The sequence below is a fragment of the Cololabis saira genome, chromosome 2 (genome assembly GCF_033807715.1).
Source record: "Cololabis saira isolate AMF1-May2022 chromosome 2, fColSai1.1, whole genome shotgun sequence".
NCBI classification, from domain to species: domain Eukaryota; kingdom Metazoa; phylum Chordata; class Actinopteri; order Beloniformes; family Belonidae; genus Cololabis; species Cololabis saira.
The window spans coordinates 18500238-18528021 of record NC_084588.1 but is presented as its reverse complement, the minus strand read 5'-3'; the positions used below and the strand labels follow the sequence as shown (position 1 = coordinate 18528021).

The 27784-nt window shown below is 42.9% G+C and overlaps 1 protein-coding gene across 1 annotated transcript in view; it reads left to right on the top strand.

Annotated features, from left to right (window-relative positions):
• Positions 1-27784, top strand: part of myo9aa (myosin IXAa) — a 132721-nt gene that overhangs the window by 90896 nt on the left and 14041 nt on the right. Inside the window, exons 12-25 of the mRNA XM_061739399.1 lie at positions 1325-1446; positions 4121-4262; positions 6169-6364; positions 8574-8693; positions 10030-10105; positions 13986-14126; positions 14455-14494; positions 14572-14694; positions 15704-15784; positions 15987-16097; positions 19721-19843; positions 20851-21000; positions 23444-23751; positions 24818-26467. Of these exons, the coding sequence (XP_061595383.1) occupies positions 1325-1446; positions 4121-4262; positions 6169-6364; positions 8574-8693; positions 10030-10105; positions 13986-14126; positions 14455-14494; positions 14572-14694; positions 15704-15784; positions 15987-16097; positions 19721-19843; positions 20851-21000; positions 23444-23751; positions 24818-26467 (3383 nt within the window). The remainder of the gene's footprint in view (positions 1-1324; positions 1447-4120; positions 4263-6168; positions 6365-8573; positions 8694-10029; positions 10106-13985; positions 14127-14454; positions 14495-14571; positions 14695-15703; positions 15785-15986; positions 16098-19720; positions 19844-20850; positions 21001-23443; positions 23752-24817; positions 26468-27784) is intronic.

The window sequence follows — 27784 nt, the reverse complement described above, 5'->3', positions numbered from 1 at the left end:
AATGATGTGAGAGACTGATAAAGTCATGCAGGAAACAACTACTTCTCATCGTTTCTACTGAAGGTGGATCGACCGGCCGTTGAATCGTTGGGATATTTCGTATTTTTTCTCTTGGCTTCATCCTCTGTCGGACGCATTAAATTTACTTTACAGTGATTCATAAAACGTTGTAATTCTGGCAGTTTTTAGGAACATTGCAGTAAAGCTGATTCTGCACATTTTCATGTTTTTTCCCCCCCTTTTCATCAATTTAGTCAAAATATGAGTGAATCATGGCATTTATAGGAAAATGATATGAAGACATGACTTGAGGGGGGGGATAGTGTATCCCGAGCCATATAATGCAATCCAGTACAGCACCCCCACAAACCACAGTTGAGTGATTACCAAAAAGCTGAATCAGCTCCCATATGACTCACAAATTGAATACTATAAGATACTCACATACTTATTCCAAGGCTGTAACACTGCATTAAACTGCATTAGGGTGCATTAGTCAGACGTCCATTTCAGTGTCTCAAGTATTTAATGTTTTACTCAGTCAGAAATGTCCTGTTTTCCAGTTTCCCTGAAAGGAAGAAGTGCACTTTATAGAATTGTGCTTCAAGTTTGTAGTAAGCTTAAAGAAATTACGCATTTTTCTATAAGTATGGCCAACAGCAAGAGTCGTACAGCTCGACCCAAATCTGTTTTTTCTTCCACAGGCTAAAAGAAGAAAATATTCCCTTTTTAAGAATTTTCTTCCCAGTGAACTTCATTTTCTTCAGCACAAATAAAATAAACAATATCAATTAATTTATTATTTTTTTCTTTCAGCCATCTGACTTCAGGGTAACAACAAAAAAATACGGGAAAACACAAGATTCCAATGACTTTTATTAAACCACAGCTGGATTAAGGTCTTTGCTGGTGAAATCTCTTTCCCAGGAAGGCCGGGAATGAACATGTACGGGGAAGAGCGCCGATAAATGCTCTGAGCGCTTCTCCCATTATTAAACCTCTAAGAGTCCGGGAAAGTCTGCAAATATGAAAACATGCAAACAACATTGTTGCTTTGATTGTGAAATTAAAAACGGCTTCATCCTTAAAAAGGCTGACAATCTCTTTTAAATATATATCTTAATGATTTATGTATTTTTGTCGTTTTTTTTTAAGTCACTGGCTTTGATGTCCCATCTACTGAGGGCTTTCCAGACAAAACCTGAATTTCACTGAAATGCCCAAGAACATGAAATGAAAGTTCAAATTACAGTTCACTAAAGCAAAGCATTGTGGAAGACGGCGCTGACGCTGAGCTCTCCGTTTCTGTCATGTGACCCTGCAGGAGGAGTACAGGGCCGAGGGCATCAGCTGGAGAAACATCGACTACATTGACAACACGGGCTGCATCACCCTGATCAGCAAGAAGCCCACGGCGCTGTTCCACCTACTGGATGAGGAGTCCAAGTGAGTCTCAGCCTGTTTGGCTTCCAGTTTGACCGGTTCATTCATTTAGAAAGTGCATATTCTCTTGTGAAACGTTCTCATTCACTGCTCTTGGCAGTTAAAAAAAAAAAGGCAGGCATGCTGGTACAACTGCAAAATCGTTGGTTTGATCCCTTCTGAGGCCTTGCTGTCTTCATGCTGTCAGCTCTTACAGAAAGAGAGCTCAAGGAGTTAAACTTGCAAGCTATGAAACACGGATTGCCAAGGGAGAAATTGTGAATGTGCATGATGAAGCCTGGAGCGGCAGGGAAGTGTGTTAAATTGGTTCAGGACATGTCGGAGGATGGTAGGAGTAACAGAAGGGTTTCGGGTGAAGGTGGGACTGCTCTGAGGCCCTATAGGTTTGTCACGGTGGTGAACAGGTTGACAGATAAGGTCAGACGGGAGTCTCCATGGTCCGTGAAGGCGTTGGGATCTGTAGTGACTGTAGGAGGCCGGAGGAGGAACACTGAAGAGGGCGAGGTATGAACTAGAGAGAAGAGGAATGAAAGGTCAGTAGCTGTGAGAATGAAAGTGAAGCAGGTGGAACACAGAGGATGTACAGAGTAGAGTGTTTTCTGTGGTGGAAGAGTAGCTATGAGAGTCAAAGAGCAGTGCTGACCAAGAGACAGGAAGTAGAGCTCAAGGTGGCAGAGTAGAGGATAAAAAGATTTTCGTTGGGAATGATGAGGATGGATAGGCTCAAGATTTCGTACATCAGAAAAACAGGCAGGCTTGGTCGATTTGGGGATAAAGTAAGAGAAGTTAGACGGGGATGGTTTCGACATGCAAAGAGGAGGAATAGTGAGTACATTAATAGGATGATTTATTTTTTTATTTATTTAACCTTTATTTAACCAGGCAAGCAAATTAAGAACAAATTTCTTATTTACAAGTGCAGCCTAGGGGGGTAAGGGGAGGGAGCTAAGATGAAAAAAACAAAGTTATATAAATACACAAAAAGACATTAAAACACAATACAAAAGATAAAACAATTAATCAAGTAAAACAGTCAGTATGCCTGAAGGAGGACTAAAGGCAAGTGCAGGAGTCGGTTGTACTTAATAAAAGATGTAGTTTGAAGGTGGAGATGGAAGTGAGAACAGAAAGTTTAAGGGTTTAAGGATGAGGGAGGTGAAGCTGGCAGACGGGAGCATAAGTGGAAGACCAGAGGATATTCATAGAGCTGGTGTATGAGAATAAGACGTCGGTGGTGTGACCAAAGGAGATGGAGATGGGGGATCTAGCGTGGCGACCCCTGAAGGGAAAAGCCGAAATAAAAACTTTTTCTTAATCAAAAGCTGGAAAAGTCCCCAATTTGTCACTGAATTCACCATTAGCCTCTAAAAATATAAGCAAAACCCAGTTAAGTGATTACCGACAGAGGGACTGTGACAGTTGTTCGGATGTTCCGTTATCTGCGATTTGGTATTTTATATAATGACAAGATTGTGTCTAAAAGAGGGATCCATATCCATTACCTGAAACCACGTCAAATGTAAATATTTACAATATTGATGGTTGCAGTATCTGCAAGAGTCTGGGTGTCGTCTTCGACAGCGCACTCTCCTTTACTTCCCCCATTAACCACATAAACCGGTCATCTCGTTTACATCGCAATGGCATCAACCGCTTATGTCTCTCCCTCACACCTCGCACCACCACCATACTGGTTCACAGTCTTATCACTTCTCGGCTAGACTACTGCATCTCACTTCTGATTGGTCTCCATCAGAGAACTCTACGCAAGGGCTTCAAGGGTTATTGAATGTAATTTGTGTCCAAACTAAAACGTCACACAAGCGCAAAGCTGTAGGGCAAATCTGAAAAGCGGCGCATCCTGCTGATGAAGAGGGTTGAGTGGAGTGGCTCATTCCCTCCGTTAAAACTGCCTGCTTGGAGAGCACCGAAGGCATATTTGAAAAAGGTGTGGTTATGTCTCTGTGGTGTTTTTATCAATTCACGTCACAGAAACGTCATTAAGACCAGATGCCTATTATTTAATCCATAGAGAAAATAACAGCTGAAACTTTCCGGTTCACAACTGTGTTTTGAGGAATTTTGTAACATTCTCTCCTCTTTAAGCGCCCCTCTTTTTCCACTTTGACGCTGAATTAAAATCCCTCCCTCTTGGAAAAAGCTGGAAAGCACTGAGTCTTTAGCTGCACTGTTTTTATAGCTCAGGTTTCACAACCCCTGGTGTCTCATACTTCCTCAGCCCTCTTCCTGTAGACTATTGATTTTCTGCAGAATTTCAAGCTGCTGTTTTTCAAGGACTGGAAGGAAATTTGAACTGAAAATGAGACTTAAATGAGAATCCTCGATGTGTGGCATCAGAGGATGAAATACCTCAACTGATTCCAGATCAGATGATGCTGACAGGCCACGTTTTCAGGGGTCCACTATTAATCCTGCTGGACTTGGACTGGATCAGGGAGTGGAGAAGAAAACGTCTTCGTTAATTCATCATGTTCTGCACAGAGAACACAAATTTGTTGAACATTTTCCATGTGACTGATGCTGCAGTATGCATGGCACCTTGGAACAAACTCATCAACTTATTGATTTTCTGGCAGGTTTCTTTTCCTTGTGTGTATTAAAAGCAGCTGTAACAACCTCTGTTTTTCAAAGCTAATTCTCTTGTCCTTAATTGCAGCTTCCCTCAGGCCACCAACCAGACTTTGTTGGATAAGTTCAAGCGGCAGCATGAAGGGAACAGCTACATCGAGTTCCCTGCTGTCATGGAGCCCGCTTTTATCATCCGACATTATGCTGGCAAGGTCAAGTACGGTGTTAAGGTCAGTTTAACTGTAACAGGAAGTGCAAAGGGCAAGCAAGCAGCAAGATATATATACATATATGTACAGTATATATATTTTTTACCTGCAAAACGAAAGGGCCGAGTGTCTTTAACAGTGTCTCATGGATTATCATGGATTGGTTGCTCATGAGAGGGCATAGTTGACAAAGGGGTGTTGGAAACCGAAAGAAGGAAAAAGTTCACATCCTGTGAGATACTATGTTTAATAAATGGGTAGTGGTCGTGCTCTCAGTCACTGATTCATAGGAAATCCCCTTTGGAGCAAAGAGTTAGACTTCACACTGCTTTTTGGATCAGACGACACACAGAGCAAGTGCTGTTAACAGAAATGAAACAAATCTGGACTTTTAAGCTATCTAATGAAATTGGCTTTCCAGGATATGCTTTGACAGACGACCCTTATTATTGGCATGATAAAGGAGAAGTGCAATCCAAAATGTCAAAAGTCAGCAGATGCTAACTCCACAATAAACTGAGCCGAAATCAATAATTAAATAACTTTAATTCCAGGTTGCATGAAACATTCATGCAACGGATGTCCCAGCTTAAAAATAAGAGTTTGTGAGCAGGAAATGTGTTGCTGGCAGAGGGAGTGAGGCTGCAAGCTTGTCAGGACGGAAAGCAAGCTGATGGCTACTCTACTGACTCAGGCTATTGCTTTTGAACATGTTGTCTTTATTAAACCAGGTAAAACCAACAGGTTGTTCAAAAGAAAGAATGGGGGGGGAGGGGGTCACTTAATTCACCCCATCCACCCCAAAGAACTGTCTGAGTGTAGTACCTCTGTTGGCCACTAGGTGCTGGCTGCAGCACACTTTACATCCAAAGGTGTTAATCAGTGAAAGCAGTTTTATATTAAAAGTTGTTGTTGCCTTCTTTAATGTATCCACATGTTTCAATCATTGAGAGGTATTTATCACACACATATTTTAGAAACATTAAAATATTCCAGCTCTGCCCCTTTTTTATCTAAATATTGATAATTCTGCCTCTAAAAGACCAAAATTATGATTTACAAATACTAAGCTCAAAATGCAGAGGATTCAAAACTGTTGTTCACAGATCAATAGGAGTCCACTTCTAATGTGGAGTCAAGTATGGACTTGAGTTCTTGAGAAGTCCGTTCTTGTAAGTGTGAGTTGGGAGAAAGTACGAGAACGCATCTCTGTTTCTGCCACTGGGACAGCAGCGTTCTTGTGTTCTTGATAACTTTAGATTTGCTCCTCTCGCATCCTCTATTACTTTCCCTCGATGGCGCGAGATACTTGGCCGACTAGAGTCCACCGGATGCATCCTGGATAAAACTGGCAGAACAGTCCTTCAGCTGCAGGTGGTGATGTTTCACAAGAACGCAAGAAACGATCAATGTTTCTGTACCAGACAAGAAAAAACATCACACAAACTCATGAAACAATAGAAAAGCATAACATATAAATGTAAAGGTTAAAAGAAGATGTTTATATACATAAAGAGGTAATAGCAGTAAAACATTCACTCTTTCAACTTACAGCAAAAGTGAAACGTATAAACCATGTTACAAAATATGAAAAGCAGTCATCCTCATTTACATTACGTTTTTTGATGATCAATTACAAAAGAATCAAGACGTGACAAGGCTTTCTTTAATTTTGGATCAATCTTTGTTTGCCTGCCAGGTCACGCTGGCATTATTTGCATATTTGAAGAAATGTCGGCAAGCTGAAATCACATGCACGCGCAAGCATTGAGATTTTTCTGTAAAACCTGGGCCCTGTAATTAGTAAATGCATTTTAGGAGTTACTAATGATGGGTGGGATGGCTCTTGAATGAACCAGTGTGTTCCAGACAGAAGCTGCTGAGCTGAATCACTAATATCGTTTGTGTCTCGGTCACATATACGCAGGATTTCAGGGAGAAGAACACGGATCACATGCGCCCGGACATCGTGGCTTTACTAAAGAGCAGCAAGAATGCCTTCATCTGCGGGCTGATCGGCATCGACCCGTCGGCTACCTTCCGCTGGGCGGTTCTCCGAGCCTACTTCAGGGCCCTGGTGGCTTTTAGAGAGGCTGGGAAGAGGCACAAACACAAGAAGACCGGTGAGACACCACGCAGACAGAAACTCCCACCAATATGCTCTTTACAGGGAAGTGAAAAGGCAGGTACATTCTGTAAACACGTGAGTAGGAATACTTTCACTGAGCTTATATAATCAACGGAAATGTGCACAAGTACACATGTGCTATAAACAAATGTCAGGGGACCTTGTATTGTATAAGGTTCCTTCTTTGATTTAACCTGCAGCTGAAGCTGAACCTGACCCAGGTTTAAAAATAACATTCTCCAGTAAATTATAAATAAGTAAATAAATAAATATTTAAATAAGATATCCATGTCACTCCCCCACTTAGTTTTTTCTTAATCCGTGCAAACAAATAAAACATTAAACTACAAATAATAGCATGGCTACATGTCAAAAAAGCACTGCAGAGGCAGTGTTTTGCTTCGTACGGAGAAGTACAGGAAAGGGTCAGGTTTGTAGATGTGGACAAAGTGTAGGGAGGAACCGTGGTGCCAAACCAGGAGTTGGAGGAAGAATAGTATTTTGTAGTGTTACGGGAGATCTATGAGGGCAGCATGACAGCAGGGAGGCGTGCAGTAGGTGTAACAGATGGGTGTTAGGTGGACGTGGGACTGCAAACGCGAGACACAAACCTCTACGGACCGGAAGAGAATTCCATAGATTATGGAGAAGAGAAATGAAGAGAAAATCGAAGGGAAGCAGGATGAACAAGGAGGATGCCAGCAGCAGGCGTAAGTAAGCAAGTGTGGAAGAGGGTGGAAGAAGAGAGGGGAGTGGGTGGAGAAGAGAGTCTCCAGTTATCTGTGATGGAGCAGCAGAGAGAGTAAAGGGAACGGTTCATAAGATGCTGTTGGATCCTGAGACGGGACGTAGAGCTGGAGGTGGGGAGTTGACGCTGGAGTTCATCATATTTCACAGACTTGATGTTAGTTTCCCATTTATAGCTTTGATTCAGGAGTCGACTAACTTACTTCCAAGTACGCTGTAAAATTGTGAATGAGCTGAACTCAGCTGCAGGTTAAACTCCAAATGCTTCAGTCGGACATTATCTCATGAAGTAGCAGCGAAGTCACGTGAGCTCACAGTGCACTCGGCTAGGCATGTGCCAATATGAGAATTAAATAAATAAATAAATAAATAAATAGAAAGTTTGATATGTTAAAAATATAACAATACCACAATATTTTCATGGAGCTTGCTGGGCGCTCTCGCCCATGCCTACACTTGGCCCGCGGTGTTTGTAAAATGATGTTGTGTCTAAACAGTATCAGCAACTTCAGAAAAAGGAATAAAAAGATACTGACGTTATTAGACAGCGTGTAAACACTGAAAACAGAGAAGAATCACATTGGCAAACATTTTAATTTGAGTTTTTAAATAATGCTGTTCAGTATTTTCCTGACATGTACTGTACTAGACGCTCACATGCTCTATACTTAGTTTTGTGCTCTTGTCTTCACCGTATTCCATGTTTCGGTAGCTACTCCTCTGTAGTCTGTATTTGCATAGTGCTCGTAGCGTTTTCATCTAGTTAGGGCAAGTCTGGCCTGCTGTCTCTCTCAGCTTCATCTCTCTACGAATGCCTTCTTTTCCTCTAGTTTGCTCCGGCCCTACCTCATATGCTGTTGTAATTAGCCGATTGTTCTTAAGGCGTTGCCGGTGTGTGAATCTAACTTTCTGCACCCTCTTGAGCTTTTCCTACGCAATTTATGTGTAGATGTTTTCCCTGGAAAACGGGCTTCTCTGCTGAAGTCTTGTATCCTTCGCGTAGACTTCCTCCAACTTAAGATGTCAGTGTCTCCCAGTACCTGTCTTCTGAAACAATTCTGCAAAAGCACGGTTGGATTTTTGACTTGATTGATTGATTGATAGAAATTACAATTGGCTGAAATTTCAACTTCTCATCTAAATGGACGAGGAGTTTGCATAATAGCCTTTAGAAGACGATGAAGGAAAGGGGCCCTTGGGGGCCGAGCACCTGAACATAGGCCGACATTGACAAACTTTCTACTGCTGTTTTGAATGTCAATCATCTTTTCTCCAAAAGTCTTGCACAGGTATCTCTTCAGTAGACGATTGCATCTCCTGACTGCTTCTTCACTGTCTAATCTGTCGTTTCTCTCTCTCTCTCTCTCTCTCTCTCTCCCTCTTTCTCCCTTCTATTTCCTGATGTGTTTTTTTCTGTCCTCTGTTTTTTTGTTTTTCTTTTGTTTTGCTTCTCCAAGGGCATGATGACGCTGCTCCCTGTGCAGTATTGAAAAGTGTGGATAGTTTTAGCTTTCTGCAGCACCCTGTGCATCAGAGAAGCTTAGAGATCCTGCAGAGATGCAAAGAGGAGAAGTACAGTAAGGCTGCAAATACAACAATAACTCCTCCTGCTTGAACATGACTTGGGAAACTGTAGGGATGCCACTGACCAACATCATCAACTTTTCTGTACTGTACTGTACTGTAAGCCAAAAGCTGCAATAGATCAGCAACTATGCTCAAAACTTGTTGTAGAGACATAGTTGGGCAGAATTTGTATTTAATTTTCTGCTTTTTTTTTTAATTTGACGTACATCTTTGACTGTGGACTAGATGCTTGTTGGTCTCTGCTCCCTGTGGCTCCATCTTCACCCTCTCCTGCATCACTCTTGCATGTCGTTCACTTGAACCCGTCAGTCATTCTGTCACTTGCATGACTCTGTTAAAAAGCTTTTAGAAACGTACGCGCTTGTGTTGTTCTGCTCTGTCTGCTCGCTTTAGTCTGGGGACGCAACACTTCTGGGTGTCCTTTTTTTTGTCAATAATACCCACCGCTTTGCATTTATGGATGGTGTTTGTGTATTGAGCTTTGGGTTTAGTCACGGGTTCACCAACATGTCATTAAAATTAGCCGTCTTCCTCTTCCACTAAAACAGTCTTGAGTGGTGATGGAGAACTCTGGGGGGTGGAGGGGTGTTTGACACGGCTCACACACACATGTTTACAGTAGAGCGGGACACACGCCACACTTGACACACCTCTGATCTCACACACTGCTCACAACGCCCCCCTCCTTCCCCAATATTACATTATGCTCAAATGTCTGTGTGTCTGTCTGTTTTGTGCCACCTTACAGCTCCAGATGAGAGTGAAAATGTTGCACAAAGTGATGATGAAAGTGAAAACGGTACACTGTTAAGCCAAAGTTTACTCTCCGAGTAGGCTAACACACTGTAGATTTGTGATTCCTCACACTGCGATTGATCGATTGGCTGCAGGTTCAGAGGGAATGCTGGTGTGTGAGTTGCAATCACGCTATCGTAATGTAACACAGCAACCTCAATTAAACCCACTTAGATTTGAACTGTTCCTGATCATTACATTTGGAATTTGTTCAAAAAATAGATTAACTAATCAGTGTATAAGACAAGCTGTAACTCAACACTAATCTAAATAACTCTTCAGTATCACCTTCCATAATTAAACACTAACCAGAGCACCTCGCTGTTAACCTCACAAATCTGTTTTAATGTTAAATCACCAACAGTTGGTTGTATTTCCAATTTAAAACACACACATATAACACTCACTGCAATGACACTGGCGTGTCACATGATCTGAGAGAGTGTGTTTGTGTGTGAAAGGGTTAGTGTTGTGTCTGAGTGTGGGTTGTTGTGGTTTCTGGGGTAATGCCAACCTGTTTATCATTATCAGGTATGACCCGAAAGAGCCCGCGAGCGCCTCTGTCTGACATTCAGGGAAGCAACACCATCTACGAGAACGCACCGCGGTAAGTGTGTGTGTGCGCGTGTGTGTTTTTGTCACGAGAGGTGAACTAATCGGAAGGAACAAATCAATGCTGCATTTCTTTTTCAAGGGTAAACATGTTAACACACAATCACATGTCAATTGTGCAAAGTTTTTTTTTTTTTTTTTTAAATTAAAATAATTTTGTAGGTAGATCAGCATATCAAAACCAAAACTTCCAAGCTCGAAACTCACCAGTCGTAGAAACCTACAATCTAAACGACGGATGTATTATTAGGTGGGAATGAGTTCCATACATCTGGATAATTACTTCTATATCTGTGACAGAACAGGCGCGTGTTGGAGCAGAGGCCGTGAACTCTCCTCCTTTTGCATCTGCTGCCGTCTCTCCAAGCGACACCAATCGCCTGTTTGTACCAACTCGTGGTTGGAAGAAAAAAGCCCCGGAGTTCATTTCATTCACTTTCTCTACACTTACAAAGTGAAAATGACCTCTGTTTGTCTTATCCAGCTGCATGTTAAACCACATGTGCAGTGAGCTTTCAGAGGTCACATGACCTTTTTAAATCACTTAAGGGTGCAAGAACCCTTAGCCAAGCCAGAGAGTGAAATTGATCTTCCAGTCTTTGTTTAATTTTTTCTGATTTGTATTCGCGAGGTTGTTAATTAGTTTTACTTATAAAAATGTGAAGGTTTGAACATCCACTCATCCAACCATCCAGTATTCACTCTTAGATACACAGACAGTCTCACACTAAGGATGCTGCTGTTGCTCGTCAGAGTCCCTTTTCAAAAGGCCTCTGGTATGCATCTTCCTTTTAAAGAGCTTCTAATTGTCATCTGAGCATTTGCTGCTCCTCTAAAAGATACTCTATCATCCATGCAATCATCGTGATATGACCTCTGGGCATTGTCACGGACATGCTCTGGCTTGTAAAGAGTGATGACTGTGCTGTGACCTGAGCCGTTGCTCTCCTACCACCCCGCTGTGACCACGGTCCACCACTTCCTTTATTTAGCTGTGGACTGCGAGGTTAGCGGGCGGCGACCGTGACTAACGGTGCTCGTGAGATCGCAGCTCAGTCCGGACTTGTTAAAGCCCCCCCCCCCCAAAATGTAATGTCTAACCCCTGCGCTGCTTCTGTCTCCCCCTCCACATACTGAGAGAGCACTAAACCCTGTCCAGCTGCTTCCTCCGTGATGTAAAGTCATAGCTATGCACTGGCGAGGAGCACTCGGGGAGAGATAAATATTCAGTCCCTCAGGGGTGCTTGTCGGCTGGACGGATCCACAGACAGTGCTGTGCTTTATGTGACGCTGAGAGAGACTACAGAGATAAACAGTCACGACAAAAGGCATATTGTAGTATCACCATTTACCAAGATCGATGATCAACTGGGGAGAAACTTCTCCTTCGTGTTTTCGGCCTGATGTAAACAGAAGATATGTGCTTTGCTAGATATTTACGCTTGAAAATGTACTGATGGATTTGATCAGAGACGATAAAGTCTTTACATTTGACCCAAGATGGTGTGAGGCTGGAGTATAAACCAAGAAATGCATGTAGATCCAAACATTTATTCTAACTTAATGCAGGGTTGTGGGTCTTAATATTGTAGTGTAGAGCAGGTTGGTGGAGCAAATCATCCGTATCTGGACAGCAGTTTTCACAATTTTTTCTTACTTATTTATTTATTCTCAAACATTAAAACTCATATGGTTATGTCCTGGCTTTGCTAATGGTTAACCTTTTTTAGTAAAAGGTTTAAATCAGTTTACGCAGCACATTTAGCTAAATGCTAATACCACCATGCTAATGTCCTTACTTGCTGATTATCACAAAAACTCGCTTGTGAGAGTTTTATAACCTTTATGACCTTTTTTTCTTTTTAAATTTCAAAATGTGGTCAAGATGAAGAGTCTGGGAGTTCCACGAGTGAGTCAGATTGGTCATCTGAGGACTTTCTCCCTTTCGCGGTCTTTAATTTCAGGACTTGAACAGTTTTTAATGTCAGCAATGAAACAGTGAGATAAATGGGTGTGATGCCCATTCTGATAAGTGACCTGGAAACCTTTCTGCATCTTATTTCGGTGGAGGAAATGTCCCATTTAGAACAAGTAGTTGTTCGTTGAAGCTGCTGTACAACCGTTCTTCTCTTCTGCTGCTTTGTGTTTGTGTCGACGTTTATTTTTGGTCGACGTAAACCCCTCCACCCGTCGGTGTCCCACCTCATTTTCTCTCTAGGAATGATTCAACTTCCTCCCAATAACCCAGCAGGAGCAACCAAACACGTTGCCGGTGTTGACTGTGTGGCCTGCAACTGCTCTGAAGGAATTCTTGTAAATGTTCAAAACGATGATGGAAACTAAATAAACAGCAGCAGCGGATCCAAACAGCTGAAGCGGTGATAAACTGCTACTCCCACAGCTGAACAATGATCTAGGACATTTTTTTCCATCACTTCTCTACCACCGTGTGTTCTGTGCTTAAAAAAGGCTTCTGGTTTCAACCGTGACCTGACCACTTGTATTTTTGTTTGCGTTCTGGACGAGCGGCTGGGTTTCACCTTGAGGCTTGAGGTTTTAAACCCATCATTAAACACTTCTTTGTAGAAGTGTCACTTTTTCTCTGGGGGGAAAAACGAAAAGAACAAGACCAAAACAATGAATCTGCTGCCTCTGCTGGTTACATTTCTCATGGAGTAAATATCCACCAAAAAAGTGCAAATACACTGAATAATACGTTGAAATAAAGATAGTAATACATTAGCTTGCATGAAACTGCGGGATCTCATCCTACAGAAACAGGATTCATTGAGTTTGGACAGCTTTAACTGATTTTAAAGGTGTGAACAACCTTATGCCTTTTTACATGTCGGCAGCAAAATGTAGAACAACCTTTGGTCAGAGGTATAAAACTAAGGAGCGCAGATCCGGGATCAAGAAACTGATGTGACTCGAGGTTTTTAATGGAAATACCACTGACTGGCTGAAATGAAGCAAGTTTTCGAGCAGGAAGTTGTTTACACTTCTGCATCACATACAAAATCAGCATATATGCATACACACCCCTACACACACGTGCATGTACACACACGCACCTCAGAAGCTAAAATGTTCACTTTCTGTGGTCCAATGCTGAGTTATGTTGTGTCAAAAAACATTTGACTGTATTCATTTATTTTACTTGGTATGATACCTTGTTAAATGTGTTTTAATCGTGAAGATCCAACCAGGGAAAAAACCTGTATGAACATCATCTACTTTACATTTTATTTGCCTTTGTCCCTGTAGCAGAAAGAAGAGAAACGTTACAAATCAGAGTTCTTAAAGGAGACTTATTTTGCAAAAAAAGGAAAAGGGGGCTTGAGGCTAATCTACAGAACTACTGTAACGGTTTTTAAGGGGGAAATGCATGATGCTTAAAAGAAACCTTGAAGAAAGTCACAGTATCACATGTTGTTGAATCTCTACGCTAGATTGAAAACAATAAACTCCAGTGAAGTTTTCCACAGTCGGTACTGACATGATGAGTTGACAGGGTTTTTGATCTAAATTTTATGCAGAGTTTAGAGGTTATCTGGAGCTCATTCTGTTCTTGAGTTTGTTTTCTGTATCCTTTTTTTCTGCAAAGTCATGCTTGAGTATGAAATTACATCATATTAATTATTTTATAAAGAGATTGAGTATAGAAAATGAATTATGAGTAGATACATTTTGAGAAAGAAACAAACCATTGTGTCTCACATGAAGAGTGAGACACAACGTTATTTAAAAATGGTGACTGTCAAAAATGTTCTTAAATGCATCAACAAAAATCCGTATTCAGATGTTTATTGAAAAAGCAGAGATGACGTACGTAATAACTTTCATTGGTGCCTTTTGATTTGGTCCGTCTGCAGGACCTTAGCGGGGCTCGGCTGGAACGGGCGCACCGGTCGACAGAGCCGCGTATCATCCAGCAGCTCCGCTACCGACGAGGAAGGCATCTTCGTCAGCTCTGCCAGCAGCAGACTCCTGGAGAGAGCCCAGGACATCCTCATGTCAGTGAAGAGTCACATCCAGTCTCCACAACATCTTATCATAAACTCTTATAACTGCTTATCTGACACTCCTGCTCAAGTTTGTTTATGTTACATGTTAAAATGTAAAGTGCCTGACGCTGACTTCTAACACATGAAGGAGGATTTTATCTCCAAAGGGAAAAAATGTCATATTGTCAGAAATTTGACTCTCAGGGAATGTTTCTGGAAATGACAAACTGCTACTTAACAGTAAAAAAGGGAGAAAAGTATTTTCTTGCCTGCAGATTTTAAGGAACTGCTTTAACTTTGTCTTGTTTTCTGTCGTTTATGTTTTTATTATAAACAGGAGAAACAAAAACTACAAGTCGCGGCCATTTCTCCCAAAGGTACGGTACTGGATGTCTTTAATTTATGTTTTTAAATGTAGTTTACACTTGTTTACTGACTTGGACTTTTCACTCAGCATTTACTGAACATCAAGTCACTGAATCACCTCAGCAACCTGACGCTTCACGACCGCATCACCAAGTCGCTGCTTCACCTCCACAAGAAGAAGAAACCCCCCAGCATCTGCGCACAGTTCCAGGTAGGACACACTCTTACCGTTAGACCTCGCTGATTTACCCCCAGATGCCCTCACTGCAAAGATAAAAGTATTAGCCGGAGTTTGGACCGAGTTCGGACCCCCCCACGTTACTCCGTCCTTGTGCCTGTCCACCGTCCGACGCCTGCATCTGCTCAAGACGTTTGAGGCTCCTACTGAGAAAAAAATACCCACCCACCCCAACAGTCACGGATGTATGACGACATGTCTGGTTTAAAAAAACACCCAAAAAATATTAATCATTTGTAAGATAGTTGAAAAATAGCTATTACTCATTCACTGACGCACCCATTTTAAAATCCCTGAGCTGAGATCATAGAATCTCAAAAGGGAAAAAAAGGAAAAACAAAAAAGGAGCATATTCTTCCTATTTAAACTTCTGAAATGCTAAAAGTTATAGTGGGGATGTTTGTTTCTCCTGCAACACTACATCAATCATGAGAGAGATATATTTGTCCCAATGAAGAGCAGCTCTGGTTTGCAGCTGGCAGCAGTTGATACTCTAAAGAACAATGTCCGGCACCAAAAACGTCAGTTTCCCCGTGACTTGTTTAAAATGAAACTGAGCGCTCTGACTGTTGGCGGTAGCAGCGTCGGCGGCCGAGGGCCCCTCTGGCTCGCAGGCCGCCCAGGTCCATGTGTGGATGACTTCACTTTCCACATCCTGTCTTGTGTTGATTGCTTTAATCTCCCATGGAGGAGGAGGAGGAGGAAGAGGAGGAGGAGGAGGAGGAAGAAGAAAAAGAGGAGGGGGGGCTGAATTCCTCCCGCCGCTGAATTATCACACACATGTTGATGTGTTTCCATGCAGGATAACTGCACAGTGCACATCACCTTACTTCATGCTTTTATCTTTTCTTTTTTTTTAAAGGTTTGTGGGAGTAATGATGCCAGGCTGCAATTTAATTCTTGCTGTGTCACAACTGATCGTTGTTTCAGTCTGTCACGGGCTGCCAAGTCTCATGTGCTGTTTATGCATCTCCTCCTGCAGGCCTCTCTCAATAAGCTAATGGAGACTCTGGGTCAGTCTGAGCCTTATTTTGTCAAGTGCATCCGTTCCAACGCTGATAAGGTACAGTGTGTTCAGACTGCGGCCACTCACGCCGTCTTCGGTTTAGTTTTCAAAGCATTTTTTGTCTCCTTTGAAGTCAGACTTAAAAAAAAAAAAAAAAGAAAAGCTGTTTATCATTTCCTCTTCTTTTCTGTGTGTCCTCACTTCCTCCTCTAATTCTCTCCTCTCCTTGATCATCTTCATCCGGCATCCTCTCCCTCAGCTGCCTCTGCGCTTTAATGACAACCTGGTGCTGAGGCAGCTGCGTTACACAGGTATGCTGGAGACGGTCCGCATCCGGCAGTCCGGTTACAACATCAAGTACAACTTCCAGGTAACACACATGCTCACGTGCTCCTCCATGCTGCCCACATCATTTAAGTTTGATTTTAATAAAAAACAAAACAATAACTGGGCTTTATTCCACTAGGGTTAAGGCGCTTTTGTTACACATATGATTATTCTGGAGTTGGAAATAACAACTCCAGTTCTACTATTGGATTATAAAGAATATAAACCTTCGTAAGGGACCAAAATGGCATAAATATGGAATACGTCTTTGCAACAAAATGACACCACATGTTTTGCACAAGGGGAAAATCAGCCTAGCTCAAGACTCAAAAATGTCCCTCTTCTGAAGTGATTGTGGGTTTAGAGCTTCTGCAGATCAGCTGACATCATTTTAACTATTTAAGCGTACAGAAAAGGCATCAAAAGGACTGTTTGCCCCGACAGTCCTTAGAGGTCGACTACCGAGTGTTGCAAAGAAGCTGCTCAGTCATGACCTCTGCCCTCAGTGCTAGAGGTTTACAACGGTGCTGGAAGCAGAGGTTATGACCTCTCCCACTTTTGCACCTTTTGACATTTGACTTGGACACTTTAGCTACTTTTTTTTGTTTTTAATATTGATTGAGGTGATTGAACACCACACCACAAGTAGTAATCCAAATTTCTAAAACAATTGCAGCCACAGATGATTTTATTTCTGCATTTTGGCCTCAGTTTCAGGATCTGTGTATGTTCAACATAAAACACACACTTCTGTGCAAAATACACCCACTTTAGACAATTAGAGTCCAAAATGGTTATGTGACGTCACAAAAACGTCATCCATGCCTTCCATAGACACTGCAAATCAGTTGTCTGTGGCTGATTATTATTTGATCTGAAATACTTTTTTAAGTGTGTTTGATTCCGAATAATTTACTTCATTCATTCATTTTTTTTTTAGGCCTCAAGATGCCAAGAATCATGTTTTCCAGAAAGCAAACAGTCAGTAAACCACATTGTAAGAGCGGCAGATCGCATGAACATATTTCCTCCGTGCGGGCCAGAGCGCTGCTGCTCTGCAAAACACCAAACTGAAACATTTCTAAGTTTTCCGAGAGTTTAGGCGCCAACGATGAATTCATGTCCAGGAAACTTGTCACCAGTGTTCATTTAAGCGTTACGTTAGAAGGTAATTATATGAAGAGGGAGACTGCCGCCTCTTTAACCTCAGTGGCTCTCACAAGTACGGTTTATAAACTCTGAGAAATACTCAGGGACTACTACAGTGTACCGGGTTAAATGCAGGTTGAAAGTCACTTTTTGGACAGAAGAACATCAGGAAGTGTCTCACTCCCACTCCAGCTTCTTCTTCCCATGGTAGCTTCCAGTCCGTGGTCTTAATTGCTCATACATGTCAGTTTTGGTTTGCCAAGGGTTTAGACAATGGTTATTTCACTTTATTGACTTATTAAATAGTCTCTTTACCAGATAAAAACCTTTTTTTTTCCACATTTGCTCTCAGAAATGGTAAGACTTGGTTGCATTTCAGTCATAGCTCTGAAAATGACTCGAATAAACCTTTTTTTTGTTAATAGTTAGTGTAGGGAAAATCAACAATGTTCAAATACAATGTAAAAATACTTAAAGTACAGAGATAATACACTTTATTAGGTACTTTTCTGAAGGAAATCAGTTTTATGCTCTCTTACAGTTCATGGTACTTTACAGAGTTACAGGTATATTATTTTAAACTTGATATTGATGTTCTTTGATGTTTGATCTTTATTACTTAAAAGGACGTTTCTAACCAGGTAACTCACCTTTCTAAAAAAGAATGATGGAGTCAACATATCATTCAAAACAGCACATTTGTATATCTTCAAGTGTAGCGTATGTTCAGAATTTAGGATTTTACATTGAAAAACATGATGGTTCTTGATAGTAAACTACAGTCTGCTGTGAAAGATGAAGCCAGAAGCTCTCTGCCTTTTTGTTTTGTCACATTATCACAAAACATCACGTAGTTTTGTCTTCTTTTGTTTTAGAAACAACAGCTGTTACATGTCTGTTTGACATGTAAAAACACGTAAATGTGGACCTACTTTGAACAGCTGCTGAATCGTTTATACCGTATTTGCTTCCTTGACGGGATTGTTTTAGTTCAGCTGACTCTCATACTGTTAAAGTTCAATTCAGTGTAAGTCACCAAGTCTGTATGACACCAGTTCACAACAAACGTCATCTGAAGGACTTCAGCAGTCTCTTACTCAGAAATCAAACGCGTTGTATTTCACCTATAATCCAACTCCTCCCAGTAGAGTCCAACCTCTGGATCTATACCATGCCAATTTATTAAAGTAAAAAAAAGAACTTGCCTTTCAACCCATAAGGACTGCAAACCTACTGATGGGTGTAATTGTCCGTCCTGAGCAAACTCAGCCAGATGAATCCAGGGATGTCTGACACGGTGCAGTGCTGCGTGGGATAGACTCCAGCAGACCCCACGACCCTGAGATGATTGAAGCAGGTGTAGATAATGGGTGGACAGACAGCGCAGGTCAAAACTCAAAAATCCAAAACTACTTGATCAATCTGCGAAGAGAAATGATGAACAAAAGCTGCATCTGCAATGGAACAGGGGTGCGAAATTTCACATGCGCATCTGCTTTACGGACGCATAAATATGCAGGTTTTGGAGCAAGACATGATTCCATCCACAGGGAAATGCTTTGGAAGCACATTTGATGGGTTAAGTGGACACCAGAACAAAAGAGGTCCAGAACTGTGGAGCAGCTAAAATCAGACATTAAACAAGAATGTGGAAAATATCCCACTCTGAAAACCGCCATTAGCAGTCCCTTGGTGTCTGAATGCTCAGGTATTTACTTCTGTCATTATAGAAATAAAAGCATATACAACCTGTGTCAGAATATTAACTTTTGCCTTTTTAGAGTTGAAATAACACCTGGAGCTGATGATGATGATTGGCAACTGAATTGGCAACTTAATTTAATTTAAAACAACTTTTTTTTGGAGGACTGGTTAGAATGATCCTTTACATTTTGACGTGTTTGACGACTTAACTTTGACTCCCAAAGTGGAAGTATTTGGATGATGCTACTCGGGTAATTCCAGCCACATTTATTGTCATTTAGCAGGAATTCCTCCCAACGTATTCAGCGCTGCAGTCAGCACTAATGAGAAATATCTTGGGGATGGTATCAGCGCGGAGGGCTCTGCTGGCCAGAACAGAGCCTCTTCATTGTCTCCCAGTCTCAGAATCACTCCCCATGCTTGTGATTGTATAAACACAGCATCTGTTTGCCTGTCCACCCCCTACAGCCCAGGGTGCAGGGTGTATTGAATTCAGACAATGAGCCTCAGTTTGAAGAGTGGGAGTTCTGCATATTTATGCCATGATGTTTGAACCCCTGCAAATATGGACTTTTACCTGAAACCACATGTTCCTGGACAGCTTATTCACTTGAGGGGCCGCTCAAGAGTCGTCACACACGACTGCTGCCGCCGTTTCTGCTGCAAGTCAAGAGTTACGATTGAAACTCCAGGATCAGTGATGGAAAACTGATGACTTTGGGAGATGCATGATTTGATAGAAGCAGGAAAAGCGGAGAGCTGTGGAGTAATGCATAAACCTAACACTCGTGTCTTGTCTCATTCTCTTGAAAGGATTTTATCCATCACTTCAGGGTGCTGCTGCCGGAGGGCGCCAGCGCCAGCCGAGAGGGCATCCAGCAATGCCTGGGTCAGATAGACCTGTCGGCAGAGGGGTATCAAGTGGGAAAGACAAAGGTATTTATCCTGCCCTGTCCTCAGGCCCTTCATGATCTTCATGCTAGTGCACGAGTGCTGAAACATACAGACGCCATCATGAAAGTGCAACCTCGTTCAGATCTAAGATTTATATGTGAGGAAATGGTTTTAAAAGATCAGCTGGCCTTTGTTAGGCCTTAAAATGAGGTAAACGTCTCAGCTGAACAACAGATGAAATATTAGACTCTAGTACGACTGTTTTATTTATCAAACAGTAAGGCAAAAAGTCATCAAAGTATCTGTCTTTACATGTATACATCTGTCCAACTATACAGCTATTTATCTCCCCACACTGCGTCTGCATTTTAACTCGTTAAATACAGTAGATAATGACACACTGTGATATCAAGTGTGGTTGTTTTTATCTAATTCCACAGCCTGCTAAGAACCAGGTTAATTTTTATTATCATTAAAGCCTGAAACCTTATAAACAGAGGGCGCACTTTTCTTTATCATGTGACTTTATTGTGTGAGGAAAAACTTTTTCTGCTTGAGTGGAAGCTAAAAGGACTGCCTGGGTTACATTTATCCACATTAAGGTGACTTTTTACAGGAGAAACTGTGGTATTTATGGTATTGTTTAATGATAAAATAAAGCAGAGAGGCTATGATAGCAGAATTAATTTAAAACCTGGTGGGTTTTTGTTACTTTTTTAAATTCTTTTAAACTACAAGCTGTAAATAAAGTGGTAAACTGTTGTTTGGAATGACCTGGATTTACCTGAAGGCATCCCGACTTTAATGAGGCCGTAATGTGGACAGTTCCCTGCGTTGGGTGTGTGTATGTGTCCTGCCGGTCGGCTCCTGGGCAGCTGTCTATATAATTAGAGGATACCTGACATCCTCGTGAGCTTGTATCCAGCCAGGGATTTCTCACTTTAGTATGTGTTTGTGATTATTTTTTTTGTGGAATGTGGTCGTGTCTTCGCGTGGGCAGTCTCGCTCCCAATAACCGCTGCTGACCCCACGGCCGTCCCTCCCCGCAGGTGTTTCTGCGGGAAGCTGAGCGTCAGCAGCTGCAGGCCTCACTCCACAGGGAAGTCCTGCGACTCCTCGTCACGCTGCAGCGCCGCTTCAGAGCCCGCTTGGAGAGGAAGCAGTTTCTCAGGATGAGGGAGGCGGCGACATGCATCCAGGTAGAGCGCAGGGGTTTTCACCGTCACCCCTCTAATCATCTGTTCACTCTGTTTGTTTCTGTTGCTTCTGGTTTGGATCACGACTAACTCATTAGTCCTTGTTTACGTTTTTGTTTGGAGTCTGTGTTTGATTCTTGATGGTGCCGCACAGTTGGATCATCTTGTGTGTTTTGCATTGTTTTACTTACATTTGCAGTATTATTGTGGCAAAAATATAAGATGTACTTTCATCCATGTTGATCTATCCAAGAGCAATGAAAAACATAAACCCAATCAAATGAAAGTGCTGCAAAAGTACCAGTTCCTGCGTGTATTTCACCTTTGTCCAAATACAGCTCCAACACGTGAAATGGGGTTTTGACGTCTTGAGGTTCTTGTGGGCATAGCATTTAGTTTCCAGATTTGGGGCTGTTTTGACTCAATGACAGATCATCTGTTTCATCTGTTGGACATGTGCACGAATCAGTATTTATTTATTTTATTCAGCGTGGACTGGAGTAGCCCTGGCCTCCATGTGTTGAGTTGTCTCTCTGCTCCAGCGCACCCGAGTTAAACGACTTGAGTCACTGACAAACTCTGACGGCAACCTAATGAGGTGGCCGGTTCATTTTAATCAGGAGGATCAGAGCAGGAAAACGTCTAAGTCAATGAGTCATTTATATGACAGGATATTTTGAAATCTCATTTTCTGAGATGGAAAGAAAATACTTTTTTTCTGGTGGTGTAGAATGTTTATGGTGCTGCAGATGGAGCTCAATGTGTCTGACGGCAGGATATGACTGTTGTCATTAATTTGCTCATAATGACCTTATTGATTCTGAACTAACTTTTGAATTTCATAAGCGGCATAATTTCCACGTCCCCTTTTATTTAAGTCGTAATCAAAGCTGTTGGATCCATTTAGTAAATGGCAACGCTTTCCTTTAAAGGGATTGTGACATGAAAAACAAATTTTTCTTGATTTTTTGTGTTTTGTTGGGTGTCTTGACATCAATTACACCCAAAAAACAACGAACTTTCAACATTCAGTGTATTGTGTGCTTTCTGGGATTTTCTGCATAACTATGCAAAAACGGCGCATGTGGTTTGCTGGCGGGCCGTTACGTAACGGCCCGCTAAATCACCGCCCCCTCCACCCAGCTCCCTGCCTCCGCTCCTCTCCAGCGCACCATAAAGGCTGATTTATGGTTCCGCGTTACACCGACGCAGAGCCTACGGCGTAGGGTTACGCGGCGACGCGCACCGTACGCTGAACCCTACGGCGTAGGCTCTGCGTCGATTTAACGCGGAACCATAAATGAGGCTTAACAAGGAGCTGTTTAGAGCCTCTTTTGTTCAAATCACCGGAGGAAAACTGCTAAGAAGACCCGCGGCCACTGACTGGACTTAAGATAAGGGGACAGTGCTGCTTGCATGCCTTTATTTTTATGATTGTTTGCTGTGGTTCGCCGTGCTGCTTTTCCGTGCATGCTTCGCCTGTCGCTCCCGGCTCTCTCCGACGCCGCTGTGAGCGTATGGCTGGAGGAGGAGGAGGTTTGGAGGAGGAGCGGCGCAATGATTGACAGGAAAGGGGGGAAAGGAAGCGTTTTTCACGGCGCAAAAAAACACTGTAATAAAAAGCCAGGAATAGAGTACTAGAGTGAAGTTTTTCTTGTTACACTCTTTTAGACACATTTGAGGGATGTTGGCCAAGACTTTTAATAGTGTTAAAAGCATGTTAAAAATGATGTCACAATACCTTTAAATTATATGGAATAACAAGAGATATGGAAGAATTATTAATTTAAAACATTTACTTGGATGAATTAGTTACATTCTGTTACTTTAATCTTTTAATTTTTCGCCTGAAAATCTCACTGAAATGTCTAATAAAATTTTAAACTTGGAAAAATCCGGTTCACAGGGGAGATTATTGTCAAGTTTTGACTTTTCATAAAATTGTGAAAGTTTCTGACGTTAGCCGACTGTTGGAGTCGAGTGCAGCGGGTCACCGGGGGCGAGGCAAGTGGAGATATGACGTTTTTCTGGGATCAAATGGATTTACGAGGTTTAACAATAAGCCCATGTTAATGCTTTTCACTGGTCTGAAAAGAAATCACCTCACCGATGTAAAAAAAAAAAAAAAAGGTGAGCAGTGGCAATGAATTAATATAAAATACATGTTTTGATGTATTTATTATTATTTTGTCCACTGGCCATTGAGAATATATTCGGACTATATGAGATTCCATTTGTAAGCTGATTCACTTTATTGTCTTCTTTTAACAGATGATGCCTAAATTAATATTGCATCACACAAAAAGGAATAATGTTAATTCAAATTACAACTGTGGGAATTTTGATATTGACAAATTTAGAATAAACCCTGTTCACTTTTCTGAGCCAAACACATGAGGTGATATCGTAGTATCGAGTAAATGCCTTTATCATCATCTCCCTGCAGAAATGGTGGCGTTCTTACCAGTCACTGGAGGACCAGGAGGGTTACGACTGCAGCGTCCAGGAGGGGGCGGCGTTGTGCCTGCAGGCTCACTGGCGCGGCTACAGGGAGCGGCAGAGGCTCCGGCTGTGGAGGCAGGCTGCTCTGGTGCTGCAGAGAGCATGGAGGTTCTGGCTCCACCGCCGCTGCTCGGCAGCCCTGCTCATTCAGACCGCCTGGCGCTGCCACCGAGCCAGAGAGGCCTACCTGCATCTGTACGCCGCTGTGGTCCAGCTGCAGGGGGTTGGCAGGGGTTACCTCGCCAGGCAAAGGTAAGCTATACTGTTAGGGTTGCCACCTTTCAGAAATAGAAATAAGGGACGCCCTGATTTCAGCAGCGCAGGAGCCAAAAAAAAAGCCCTAAAACTTCTAAACTGAATAAAAATGTGTTTATTTTATATGAAAATGCTTTAATAGCATTGAACTTTCATGACTGTAGAGACAGACAACCATATAGCAACTGAAATAGCCTCCTATGCTACGTATGTCCACATCAGCCCAGATGTATAATAAAGCCTACAGGTGAAGAATATGGTGTAAAAGTTAATTTATTTCAATAATTCAACTAGAATATGGTGTAAAAGTTAATTTATTTCAATAATTCAACTAGAATATGGTGTAAAAGTTAACTTATTTCAATAATTCAACTAGAATATGGTGTAAAAGTTAATTTATTTCAATAATTCAACTAGAATATGGTGTAAAAGTTAATTTATTTCAATAATTCAACTAGAATATGGTGTAAAAGTTAACTTATTTCAATAATTCAACTAGAATATGGTGTAAAGGTTAACTTATTTCAATAATTCAACTAGAATATGGTGTAAAGGTTAATTTATTTCAATAATTCAACTAGAATATGGTGTAAAAATTAATGAAAATACGGGACAAATCGCGTCCCATATTAGTTCAATACGGGACGCAACATTTTTTTCTCAAATAAAGGACAATTCCGTATTTTACGGGACGGGTGGCAACCCTATATACTGTTAAACCTGTAATGATATAACATTACAGTTCCAGCAGAGAACTGAGACTACTCCCTAAAAATAGCTTCCAAGGGCAGTTGACTGCATGATTTTGCTAAAGCTTGTGGAAAAAGCAGATTAATCTTTGCACCCAGCTCCTGCAGTGTATTTGGGCTTTGTTCAGTGTGCAACCCGACTGGTAAGAGCATACATTACGCAAGCGATCCAAGCCAAAGCAGCTCTGCGGTCAGCTGAGCTGCTGAGAGCAGGACCCGGTGTATCAGACTCTCCGGTCCTAACCGGTAACTTCAGCTGCGTGAAAAGGCGAAAGGAATTGCTTCAGATAACAATGTAACTTGTTGATTTGCAGATTCAGGAAACGGAGAGAAAAGTGGCAGAGGGAGAAGGAGGAGCAGCAGCGGGAGAAGCTGCTGCGGCTACAGAATGGCCAGGTGAGACTGTCGCCCGGAGCGGAGGAGGAGGAGCCTGAGAGAATCATGGGCCTGGACCTCAGCACCTGGGAGGACCGCTCCTACGAGCAGCGAGAGCGGAGCCTGCACGGCCTCAGCAGCCACGCCGGCACGGCTCAGGAGGAAGGAGAAGAGCATGCTAGAACAAAAGAAGAAGCGGAGACCTCGGCCCCCACGTCCTCCGTGGTGGTGCGAGAGAGAGCCAGGACGGTGGAGGAGCCCAGCCAGAAAACCACCCGGGCCAAAAGAGAGAGCCGGCGGATGAGAGAGTTGGAGCAAGCCAAGTTCAGCCTGGAGCTCCTCAAGGTGCGGGCCAACAGCGGCGGAGCGTCGTCTCCCTCTGAGGAGCGGCGCTGGTCCCTGGAGTTCATGCCCCCGGGGAGCCCCCCCCTCCTGTCCCCCGAGGGCACTCCCGACAGCCAGAGCTCCAAGGGCAGCTTCGAGCTCCTCATGATGGACGACGAGCCCCCCAAGGCTGTAGAGGAGGTGATGGACAGTGAGGACACCTGCTCCCCCCCTCCCCCCGAGCCTCATGTGGACGGTGTTTCAACAAGCCCCAAGCCAGCTGAGCCACAGAAGATGGGCCTTTCTGATGCCGTGGCCCCCCAGAGGAGCCAGAGCCCGGCCACATCGGCTCTCCCGGTCGGCTTTACCCCCTCACATCCGCCCAAGATGGAGAACTCCCTCCCCACCTTCTACATCCCTGCTCGAGAGGCAGCAGCCTCCCACCATCCCGCTGAGGAGGGAGCCGTCTCTACAACCTCCACCTCTGTCACCAAGCCCCTCAAAGAGAGACGAGAGTCGGCCCGGCGGCCCATGGTGGTGGTGATCAGCATGCAGAAAGAAACGCCACTGAGTGAAGAGCTGAGTGGAACTATCCGTCCTCCTGCACCTCAGACGGGGCAGAGACCGTCTCCAGCTCTGCCGCCTCCAGGTTCCGTCCCTCTGCGTGACCAGGCCGTCATAGACAAACTGGTGCGGCTGAACGAGGAGAAGGAGGAGCGCCAGCGTAGTCAGCAGCAGCAGAACGAGAGGGAGATGATGGAGCAGATACGACAGCAGAAGGAAGTGCTGGAGAGGCAGCGCCTTTACTTCGCTCAGTACGAGAGAGACATGTTTGAGAAGCAGCGGGAAGAGGCTCTGCAGAGGATACAGCAGAGCCGGCAGGGCGGACAGGACTCCACTGCCAGCGAGCCCCTCAGACCCAGCTCCCAACTGTCCGAGAGGCCGGCGCGGCAGGCTCCTCACGGCAGAACGCTGTCGGACTCCACCCCGCCGCCGCAGGGCTCCCCCCCTGTGCACGGCCGCGGGGGCCCGCGCCTCCTCCGGCTGCCCCCTCCGCCGGCCTCCGCTCCCACGGAGAGGCGGCGGGATGGTCGGCCCGCCGAGGGCTGGGCGCCCAGACTCAAGCTGGAGTCCAGAGACGGAGGAGGAACCAGAGGGAGGACGGCCGCCAAGAAGCCGCCCGCTCATCAAGGCAGCACAGTTAGTATGACAGAAAAACCCACCAACATCTTCTTCTCTCCCAAGGACAAAGTGACATTTACAAAGTGAGTAGTAACCGGTCAGTGTTTTTTAACTGCCTGTCTGATTCTTATTTGTTACATCATATGTAAAAGTCAGTTTGGTGGTTTTTATTTACAGGCTTCATTTAATATAAATATTAAATAATGACACCGTGGAATATGATAAACAGATTCAAAGACATCACCATTTGCAGGCCGTCCTGTAAGTGTGGAGGCTCAGTTAATCCTGTTTGCTCTTCTTCAGCCTCTTGCTCGGTCAAATTCGTGCAAAACAAAAGGTCAAACTTTGATGTCTGTGACATCAAAGTTTGCACAAGTGATACACTTCTCACCAACAATGACCGTTAGTTATTTTGTGTGTTTTGCTGACAGCAAGGACGAGAGACTGCAACAGCTACATCTCACTCCCTAAAAGTAACCCAGTATTCCTTTGCATCACATTTAGACTAACATTTCCTCAGGACTATAATCAGATGGTTACATTTAGTTAGGCAGCAGTGACAGGCTACAGCTGCACATTCAGCAGGATAGTGATCCTTTTTTATTTTTTTTTAAATATTTTTGTCCCCGATTTATTTCCCATTTTATCACCCAATGCTCACCCAGGATGGTGATTTTTAAAGTGGATGAAACATTGTACAGATTGGATTTGTCAATTTTCCGAGCTTATTAGCTGACACATTTATTAGCCTTTTCCCCCAAAGGCTAAGCATGTGATACATCTACTTACGGGCAAAAATTATTAGTTGATATCGGCAATAATACTGATGATTTAGAAAAAGTATATTGGCCAAATACGTGTAAGATTAAAGAAAAATCAGCTGGATCTCATTAACGGCCAATCCGTACACATCTACCAGTTTTGTTTCAGCTCCCTAATGCAGCACATGTGTGTAAGTAAATTAAGTACATTTTATTTATATACGTAGCACCTTTCACAAACAACAGAATGTCACAAGGTTCTAAAAAAATAAATAAAACAACATCAATAATAACACAAACAAAACACTATAATAAAAGTAGAAATACGATAAAAACAAGACAACACCAATAAAAACTTCTAGAATAAAAGTACATAAAATCAACATGGTGGTCATAAAGCAACTCTCTCACTACTAATGTTTAAAAGCTTGGAGAAACGGGTGGGTTTAAGTTTGTTCTTAAAAACATCGATGGAGTCTGAGAACGTAGAGACAGCGGGTCCTTTGTCTTTTCAAGTCCGAGTGACTCGTTTTCAAGATCAGCTAATTTTTAAAAATGTATATGGGTACACAATAGTAGTTACAGTAGCTTTAGCGGACAAAATGAGTTCACCAGGTTTAGGAGAGATAATGGTTTAAA